Source organism: Gavialis gangeticus, unplaced genomic scaffold (assembly GCF_001723915.1).
Source record: "Gavialis gangeticus isolate Ggan-Ray unplaced genomic scaffold, GavGan_comp1, whole genome shotgun sequence".
NCBI classification, from domain to species: domain Eukaryota; kingdom Metazoa; phylum Chordata; order Crocodylia; family Gavialidae; genus Gavialis; species Gavialis gangeticus.
Genome location: NW_017729028.1, coordinates 39,503,689 through 39,514,126, shown reverse-complemented (window position 1 = coordinate 39,514,126; position 10,438 = coordinate 39,503,689). Strand labels below are relative to the sequence as shown.

Here is a 10,438-nt window from a genome sequence, read left to right as displayed (position 1 = left end):
GTCTTCAAAGCAAAAAGGAACCAATTGCTCAGTGACACTTGTGCTCAGAAGAATGAAGTTCTAATTAGAAGGCACTGGCAAGAAGAAAATGGAGATTAATACAAGATCCATACTACAAACTGCATCTTTTAGGAGAAGAGGGCAGCTCAGCATATTTAGATTACTCAAGAGAGGCTGAAAAGGTGACTTGAACACTGTCTGGAAGTCCCTACACCTGGTACATACAATTGTATGTACATGTATAATACCAGTTGTAAGGTTATGACTAACAGTGATGTTTAATCAACCTAAAAATCATTTGACTATTCAAATTCAGTATTGCTAGATAAAAATAGAGAGTAATTCTAATTTACCTGCTTGGAAAAAGAAAATTATGTGGCCTAAGGACATTTATTCATATTTTGAGAGAGGTTGATCTCAGCATGTATCTGGAATAATTAGCAGTGTATGAACTGGCGTCGTTAAGATAAGAACAGATCTACACCTTCCCTGAACACTTGCACCGCCCCTGAGCTTGAAACTTTCCTGCCGTTGTTTAAAACAGGAACTGCAGGTTTTGAAACCAGGAAGACTGTCCAAGCAAATTCGGTCTGACATGCAAGAATGGAAAGTAAACCTTCAAACATTAAGCCAGTAGAAGGTTTCTGTCTGTAAAATGGAAGCAGCTGGTGTAGAAACAAGCCTTCCCCTGTAGCATTTTCAGCTCCAAGGTTTTTACAGAATTGCTCCATTTCAGGGGAAGCCAAACGCAAAAATGGAACAGGGAGAAAAGAAAAAACAACTTCCATTATGATCAAAGAGGAGCAATCTGAAAAAATGAATCACCATTTCAGGAGAATCTGCATTAACTTTGAAAATGAAAATTAGCTTTAATAAACGGGCTCCTTTGCAACATTGCTTGGATTTGCTTTATTTGACTCTGCATCATGAAACAGGATAGTTCATCAGTTTTTAATAAATATTTTAACCAGACCATGCCACTTGAAATACTGACAGGATGATAATATTGGCCTAAATGAACAGTGGAGAGCAACCAAAAGACTGATCTAACCAAAGAGTCCAGTCTCATGCCCAAAACAAAGGGGTTAAAAAATGTGCATTTAAACTTCAAATAAGGCTTCCAAACTTTTTGGTTTGTATCAGACCTGAATCTTGAGGATTGTCTTCTATTCCTGAGATAAGTGCTGAAAAACTCAAGCTTCTCTTTCTACGTTTCAGGAGTTTAGGCTGGACAGGGGTCTTTTGATCTATGCTGGATTTCTATGTTTGTCCCAAGAAAATGAAATCAGAATAGTCACCACTAGCATCTACTCCTATTGCTGCTGGATAGGAAGGGCCTGTCTTCCCCTTTCCTCATATTCACTGGTCCCCTACCATCTTCCATGTGCAGCCACTGGCTTTGAAATCACACCTTGAGAAACTAGGATACAGACAGTAGAAGAACAAGGAAACTACATTCAAAAATACATGAGAAGAAAGTAGAAATCTGCAGAAGAGACATGCGGGAAGAGACAGGGGAAAGGAAAGAGGAACCCCATGACATGGGGAAGAGGATGAAGGAAGCAAATAAGGTAGCAGGGAGAAAGTGTACCACTGAGAAGAGATTGAGGAGTGAACTTCAAAGACCGGGATGAAAAATACTGCACGAGAGAAGCCTAAAGTAGGAGGAGGTCCATTGGGCAACCCACTTAAAAAAGATAAGGAAAGTAGAGGACTCAATTCTGTCTTGTGGAGAAGCAAAATATTTTTACTATGCTTACAAATGTGCTTGCAAGACCACAAGAGCAGCAAATGTATTTTTGTTATGCACGGATACTCCAGAGATCCCTAGCCAGGAGACAGCCAGTCTAGGTGTTAGGGATAAGCAATCTGGTGGGGTAGCTACTCCCAGTGGGTCTAAAAGTAAAAAAGGCTGTCACCGTGGACTGCAGTGAGCCAGCAAAGCACCCTGAATCTTTACAAACAGCCTGAAAACCACATGAGTTTCAAGGATCTCATCTCAGTACACTTTGTGGGGGCCTTAAATGAAAATAGCCACACACACTAGAGCTACTCCCAGGACCCTGGGTTATTTGGAAAATTATCCCTGGATGGATGAAAGGTCCCAGCTGCTGTCCATTATCATTTATCACTTGCTACTCATCTTTCTGCACCTTTGTAAAGATAATCACATGTGCTTATGATGCCTCTTGAAGGAACTTTCACTGGATCTAACACTCTTTTCCTGAATTATTATTATTTATGATACATCTGTGTTCACATATGCACACATGCAAACACATGTCCTGGGGCATGTCAGAAAGCTAAACAATTTCTAAAGTTTTGGGGGGTTTGTTTTTTGTGGGTTTTTTTAAAATGGTTATCCAATGGTGGCTCCTCTTTTAAAGGTAAGAACATCCTTTTGTCTTCCAGTCCATTCACGGTCCAGAACGCTTCTCTCCTCTGACGCAGGACGCGAGGCATTAACATCCCAGCGTGGTGAGGTGGAGGAGGAGAGTGGGACAAGCCCTCAGCGGGTCTATGGAGGTCTGAAGGGCCAAACACGAAAGCATCACTGGCATCTCTGTTCCCCGCTATGACATGTGGGTAGCAGCAGTGTTGCCTCATGCTCTCCTCAAGGTATTTCCCAGATACCACTCTCCTATTGTGATACAGAAACTGCAAGATGGAAAAAGTCATGTCGCCATGCTCGTACAAATCAGGAACATGCGCCTCCATTAATCTCCTGGCCACCCTAAAAAACAGACGTTAACCTTTTGGCTCATTATAATCTGCCTGCTAATCTCCCTACATTCGTGAACAGTTCCCCCGTGAAGTTTTGCTCGCCCACTTTTCAGCTTACCCTTCCTACTGCATCTCAGTTGTGTTCCAGCGTATCTTGATAATGTCTCTTTGCTCCTTTTACAACTCTGCTCCCTTCTTTTTAGCAGAATATGCTTTTATTTACACATGGATTTTTTTTCACAGATTATTGCTCTGTTCATTAGTTAGCCCAAGCTGCGTCTCCTCCATTTTCCAGACCTGAGAGAGACTACTTTGTGCTCAAAAGCTTATCCAAAAATCTCTCCCAACCATGCAGTTGGTCAAATGAAAAAAAAAATCACTCTCTAAAAATATCCTTGCCTCTCACATTTCCTGGACCGTCACAGCTGCAGCACTCCAGCACTATATCAATATGTAAAATCAATACTTGAAGCTGAGAGTTTATCACCACTAGGTGGCATCTGAACACTTCACTGCTAAGTCGTTGAGCGCCGTCTGCTAGAAGATAGTGAAAACTTTCTAGTGGACTTTTCTCAAATGGAAGATAATATATTTTGTTTGGTTCAAATGCAAAAAGTCAGTATTTCACTCGAAAGATGCATAGAGAAGCAAAACCAATGTTGAACAGATTACTTGGCTACCTTCATAAGTAGCCTTTCCCTTCGTATCCTTGTTCCTAAAGGTCCCACATGTCCATGATATCCTCTAGAATTTAGTGGTTCTCAACTTTTTTTTTAAACCAGGACCCATTTGTAAACTGCAATGGCCAGTCCTGACCGAGTGCCCCTCACTCCTGACCCAGACCCCCAGTGTGTGGGGAGGGAGAGGGGTGTAGGGGCATGGGGACCCCCAAGCAGCCCCTCACAGGCAGGAACTCTGCCAGGCTGCAAGGCTGTTTCCCACATTTTTCTCCTTTAAAGGAGAACCCATTTTTAAAGTTTGTTTGCAACCCTTTCATATATTCTTGCACCCCACTTTTGGGTCGTGCCCCCCAGGTTGAGAAACGCTGCTCTAGTTCACCCACAAGGTATGGGGGAAGCACTGGGGAAAGCGTTGACCTGTGTTTGCAGGAAATCAGACTGAACTCTCATGCTGGCTCTTTTGGAGCTTAAGAACCTATTAATTAAACTGTGAAGTTAATCGAGTTCTCACATCCAAAGGGGAATTCCCCTCATTTTAAACTCCTTACTAAATACAAATGATTTTGCCATTCTCCAGAATAACTGCAGCAACAAACAAGTCAACTTCAGGCAAAAGGCCCAAATGCAAACGCTCCTCCAATGGTCCCAGGGGTGACAGGTGAGAGAGTGAGGCTGGCCTGTGCCTTATAAAGGATGATTGAGCAAACGGGGCTTTGGCCTGGCACTCGCGACCCAAATACAAGTCCTGACTCAGATGCACACTTCCTTCAAGTGAATCCACCCTGTGCTTCAGCTCCCCATGTGTAAACTGGGCACAACGCTGGGGTATAAGAGTTGTACAAGCAGAACGAGGCAGGATTGTTTCATGGTTGTTAGGGGCTGGAAGGGGCCTTCCAGTTCAGACTTTTGGTTCTGGAAAATACCAGCTTGTCAAAACTGAAACTTTTTATAGGAACATAGCAGTTTTGGGAGAGGTTTCCTAGATCCAGATGGAGCCCAGAGACAAACTCGTAGTAGGATACCCAGTAGCTTAGTCAATAGGGCATTCACCTGGGGTTTAGGTCAGAAGACAGGTTCCCATCCCTTCCCTGCTGGATTTGGCCTGGTAATTTGAGCCTCCGTTTCTCACAGTTCAGGTGAATGTCCTGCCCACTGGCTTACTGGCTATTCAGATCATCTAGAAGAAGCGGGGTAGCGAAAAAAAAATTCGGTCTCTGATTCACGTCAAAGAAAGAAACCTTTTGAAATTGATTTTTTTTTTCCCCCAGGACAGGACAACAGCTTCCTGCCCCACTCTCTCAATAGGTATGCCCTCCACTGGACACAATCATTTCAACATAGACACAAGCAGAGCTGAGGGTAGATGATCTCTCAAGGTCCTTGCCAGCTCTATTTCTCTACAACCAGCAGAAGCCTGGCAGTACTTTTGCTTTCATCACAGGCAGCTGAATGAAGTTGGTTTTCAGCAAGTTATGGCTGAACAGGCATCTCTAGATAATTCCAGTACCTCCATGTTGCACTTACTGGATAGAGAAACACTAGCAGACCCCCAGGCTCACTACTGGGATGTTTCTCAATCCATTCGACATGAAAGCAAACACGAATGCCTCTAAAGAGCGGCAAAGACAAACCCGCCTGGCAGCTGTTTGAGCTCAGGTGTGAAACCGCCTCAAGTGTCACCGTCTCTCAGGTGGAGGGGGGCGGTGGCAGCAGCATTTCCCGAGAATGGCCCCATGTTCTACCCCCGACACCAGCTGCAAGGCCTTTTCTCGTCTGCCTTTGGTAAAGGCTTTCTGCTGCACACACTGTGATGGTCATGCAGGTTTTCGCTGGGGTTTTCTCAGCAGCATCTTGCGCATTTGTACAACATTGGTGCCTTCAGCTCTTCCCTTCCTCTTGTTGTGCAGCCTCACCGGAGCCGTTTGTCCAAGGTTAGCTCTAGGAAGAAAGAGATCGTCACACCAGATCAAGTGCACTGCTCGTTGTGTCTCGTATCCTGCCTTTTAGAGGGGCCAGCAGGAAGGTGTGAGCTGTGACTTCGATGTGAAGACACAGAAAAATTCACCCCATGGGAAAATATTCTTCTGAATGCCTAGACACTAAAGACGGACTTAAGTCCAAATGCTTAAGGTTTGACAACTTGGCCAATTCATTGTCAAGCTTTCACCACCCAGACTTTAGATCTGTGTGACCCATCCCACTTTGAATCCTATATTAAATGCTTAAATGCACAAGACATATTTCTCTTTGTGAGTCAGGTCCAGCTTTGATGACTCAAGCTCTGTGTTTATACCTGAGATGAAGTGGATGACTTTGCTACTTGGTTATGCAACAGAAAAAAATTGTTGCAAGCAAACTGTTGACCAGCTGTGTGCAAGCTCATCATCAGGGATTTTCCCGTTCAATCTACAGGAATTGATTTGCATAAGACATCCTCATTTTATTAATACCAATATGAGCCCTATGACTATAAAGAACTAAAGGCTGATTGATGAAGATGGATTAAGTGATGTGGAGCATTCTGCAGCTTTCATATTCCCTAATGCTACTTGACCTTCAGGAGTGGCACTGAAAACATAAAGAGGAGGTATGCAAAAGTGCCGTAACTGCAGCTGGGATAAGCAAAAGCTGAGATGATAATCGGGGATCCAGGTTTTCCGTTTGCAACAGAAAACCACAGTAAAACCTGGGTTTTCTCCCTTAAAGGAGAAAAACGCAGGTTAAGGAGGTTTCCCCTTGCAGGCTGGCAGAGTTTCTGCTCAGCAGCAGCAGGAGGCAGGACCTTGCACCACTGCCCCCGCTGCTGGTGTGTGGGCAGGGGGTGCCTCACCATGGCAGCGCCGGGCTCATGGCAGCAGTACCGAGCTTTCCCACCTGGCCCTGCTCTGCCTTGCAGTGCTGGGTCCTTCCCGCTGGGCTGTGGAGGCCCCAGGGAGGACACCAGTGTGGGGAGCCCCAGACTGCAGTGGCAGCCTGCACCTGCCCGCCTCCCGCACCCCCGATGGGCTTTGCCCCAGCTGTGCTACCCATGGGGGAGAGGAGCTCTCTTTAATCCCAGGTAATCAATTATGTATGTGAGCCATATGTAGCATCTAACTAATGGCTCTAAAAAGGTGAAGAATATTCGGAAAATTATATCAATTTGTTACTGTGATTTCCAGAATAAGCACCTAATGTAATGTATTACAAAACATCTAAGAAACTATGGAAAAGGCAGACAATCCTATAAAAGGCTCATAACTAAGGATCTGAAAGTGTGCCATTTGAAATGTTAAGATTATTGGTTTTAGCTGTGTTGGTCTAAAAGCACAGGCAGACAAAACTCTTGGGGTAGAAGCGATACCTTTTATTAGACCAACTAACTAGTAGCCAAAAAAATTCTCTCTTTGCAAGCTATTGGGCCCAAACGCCTTTTCTCAGCCATGGGAAAAAAAATTTTTGCAAAGATTGTAAAGGTCACCCCAGGTAGAAACGCAACTTCACCTAGGGGAAGTTGTCATAGATTCTCAGATTGTAAGGGGCTGCAAGGGACCTCAGAAGATCATCGATCGGATCCGGCCCTCTGCACTAGGCAGGAAAGATACCTGGGAGTCAGGTGGCCCCAGCAAAGTGACTGTCTAGTCTCCTCTTAAAGATTTCCAGGTTAGGTAATTGCATCACTTTAAATTCAAAGATTTTACAATCTTTGAATTCTCCTATGGATGAAGAAGGGTGGTTGGGCCCGACAGCTTGCAAAGAAAGAACTTGTTTTGCTACTATTTAGCTCATCTAATGAAAGTTATTGCTTCTACCCTAAGAATTTTGTCCGATTTGAAATTTGGGCTTCCTATTGCTGCAGAAGTTAATTTAATGTATGGTACCTAGAACAACCTGAAATATTTCCCTTTTTCATCATTATTAATCAAGATATTTACAGTTTTGGTAGAATTCCCTATTCTAAAGATGGTGAACACAACTTCCATATGCAATATAATTGTATACACAATAGGGCTGTGCGAAGCTTCAGTCCCTGATTCAATCTGGCGGAGATTTGACCCGATTCAGTGGCACATCTCTGAATCCGAATCGAATCAGAGGATCCTTTAATCTCACCGAATCAGATCAGAACCCTCCAAATTGATTCAGAAAGACTTGAAGATTCAGACACAGACACAGCTTTTTCTACATACCTCTAGGCAGCAGGGGGTCATGAATGCTGCGATACTGGGGCGCATGGAGTGTCCCACAGGAGTGCGGGGGGCTCCCCAGCGCGCTCAGCAGCAGACCTGGAAGTGGACCAGGAGTACATCTGGTCCACTTCTGGGTCTGCTGGGGAATGCCCTAGAGGGCCCCCCCCATGCCTCCCCCAGCTCAGTGACTGGTGCCTCCTGGGTCTGGGGGGGGGGCACCTGGGGTCCCTCTGCGACTGATCACAAAACCAAGGGGGAACAGTGGGGGGGAGCCAGCATGCTCCCCAGTGGATCCAGAAGTGGACCAGAAGTGGAGGGGCCCCCCGCACTCCTGTGGGACGCTCCATCTGCCCCAGCATTGCAGTGTTCATGAGCCATGCTGGTACCTTGAGGTATGTAGAAAAAACTTTTAAAACTGTGTCTGTGCGCTGAATCACTGATTCTCCAAATCAGCATCGAATCTTCAGATTCAGATTCGGCCAAATCAAATCAGGGACAGTTATCCAAATCAATGAATTGAATCGCTGTCCCTGATTTGGGCTGAATCTGAATCCGAATCAAAGGGGTTTGCAAAGTGGGCCCTATAATACGCAATACTATAAGTATTTTCGCTAAGGCAAAAAAACCACATGGGGGTGGAAGGGAGCTAGTGCATTTAAAAATCAATAAATATATTGTATGTATATCTATTAAAATTTTTAAATTGGTGGAAATAAGTACAATGTGACCCATGACTATCAGACAACTCTCTGCAGCCATCCACATGGGACTGTAAAGAGGACCCAGTATCTCAGGAGGAAAGTTTTCCAGCATGGCATGAAGGTAATTGAATCAAGACTGACTGGCCAGCCAACACACTGGTGAGAAGAAGGGCAGTGACTTCCAAGTATGGACGCGTCAGCAGAACTGCTCAGGCAGCAGTACCACTCCGAGGGAATTATTAACTGAATCTCATCAATTGGCTCTAGCTACTGTGAAATAGCAAGAAGAAAATGGGAGCCCCTAATGCAAGCAGAGTAAAAACCTTTAGACCACTCTACCTGAGCAAGTCAGAAGTTTAAAACGGCAACAGCCTGAAAATGTTAACACAGCAATATCAACTTATTGACATAGTGACTTTGTTAAACCAATATTCCCAGGAAAGAATATGTGAATTTCCCACCACCTTCACAAAATCTCTCAGTTGAGGATGAAACCAGATTTTGAGACCTTGGCATTTCTGATGGGACAGAAATATCCTGGGGTTTTTCCCCCAGTTCTAAACACATCACCACAAATTCCCTCCTCGCCTGCAGACATAAATAGCATCCAGTGTCAAGAGTGGAGCACTGAGGTAGGTGTACATCTCATAAAACCTCTTCATTTATGGGACAACACATTCCATATTAGAAATAAATTTCCATATGGTTTCTTTTGTGAAGCCTGCATACAACACCTAATAGTAGCCTGACCTGAGGAAGCCAAACACAGATAACTGACAGGGTCAATGTCCAAAAGTAGCTCAAAGAATCTAACAACAACAATATTATTAGTAGTAGTATAGTAAAAGTGATCATTTCATCATGTGAATATTTTCAGTTACATGCCTCAAGTAAAATGTTTAACATTGTTATAGAAAGCACTCCAAGTCCCTGACAAATCACTTCATAGGGTAATCTTTCACCAAACACCCAGTATTGATCAGTGCCAAAATACCATAAGAACAGGCTCAAGGTACGCATTGCCACCAATCAAATAAACAAGTGCGTGGGTATATTTTATATTTATGAAGTCATAAAAGTGGCATCTGAAATAGAAACCAAAACAATGCCGCTTCTACAAACTCATGCTTCAGCCGTGTTTGCACCAATGAAGTAACTTTGATAGTAGTAACAACATTAGGGTCATTAGTATGTCTGGAGGATAGCCTCATACTGGAACAACCCAAGATGTGTTGGCTCCAAAATCTACAAGTCTATTGCTTGAATTAAAGGATTTTTAGTCCACAGACCTGATATGTTGCAAGTTTTAAGCTAGCCAGGAAATACAGCAGTGTGTCACAAAGAAATGGTTTTGAACCTTTGAAATAGTTTGCTGAAGAACTGTTTTGAGGGTTAGTGATGACAACTTCTCACACCCACCACCACCAGGGTTGCCAACAATCAGTAAATTTACAATCAGTAAAAAAAACAAAACAAAAAACAGGCTGAAATGGCTGCCAGTAAAGTCCTTAAAAAACAAAACAAAACTTGAGCTGTTCGTAAAAACACTAAGCAGCCACAGCTTGATTGAAATACAGATGGATGGAGCACAACAGCACTACATGGTTTCTGGGCAAGAGCACAGCTCCCTGCAGGGATAGTTGTCTCAGCTATATGCTGCAGGGTCCCAGGCTACCTACAATACTCTGAGTCACAGATAGGACCCCCAAATCTATGCTGGAACAGGGAGAGCAGAGCCAGCAAAGGCAAGGCTGGGGGTTGGGCTGCAGAGGCAGCATGGTGTGGGGTGCAGTTGGGGGCATCAGGGTGGATAGCCTCAAGCAGGGAGAATAGCCTCTAGCAGGGTATGGGGGATGGAGGGAACCAGCACAGTGTAAAATCATCACGGTAGTCACACAGGTTTGCCAACCCAAGAACAATTTTTGTGGCAAACTTTCAACTGAGAAGCAATATTTTTTTTGCTATGGTTGATGTTAACCCCCTACATTTTAACCCTGCCCTTCTAACTGAGGCCTGTCAGCAAGACAGACCCTGGCAGAAGAGTGATATTTACCTTATGTAAAACATACATCAGCAAAAGCATGTGTCATTAAAAAAAGTTTGGTTGTCAGTAAAACACTCATAGATTGTCAGTAAAAAAAAAAAAAAAAAAAAAAAAAAGGTT

General features: G+C 44.0%; 1 protein-coding gene across 1 annotated transcript in view; it reads right to left on the bottom strand.

Annotated features, from left to right (window-relative positions):
- Nucleotides 1-4,692: 4,692 nt before the first annotated feature.
- LOC109300293 (adhesion G protein-coupled receptor F4-like) overlaps nucleotides 4,693-10,438 on the bottom strand; it is a 26,278-nt gene continuing 20,532 nt past the window's right edge. The window contains exon 9 of the mRNA XM_019520991.1: nucleotides 4,693-5,342. Coding sequence (XP_019376536.1) covers nucleotides 5,337-5,342 — 6 coding nt within the window. The 3' untranslated portion in view covers nucleotides 4,693-5,336. The remainder of the gene's footprint in view (nucleotides 5,343-10,438) is intronic.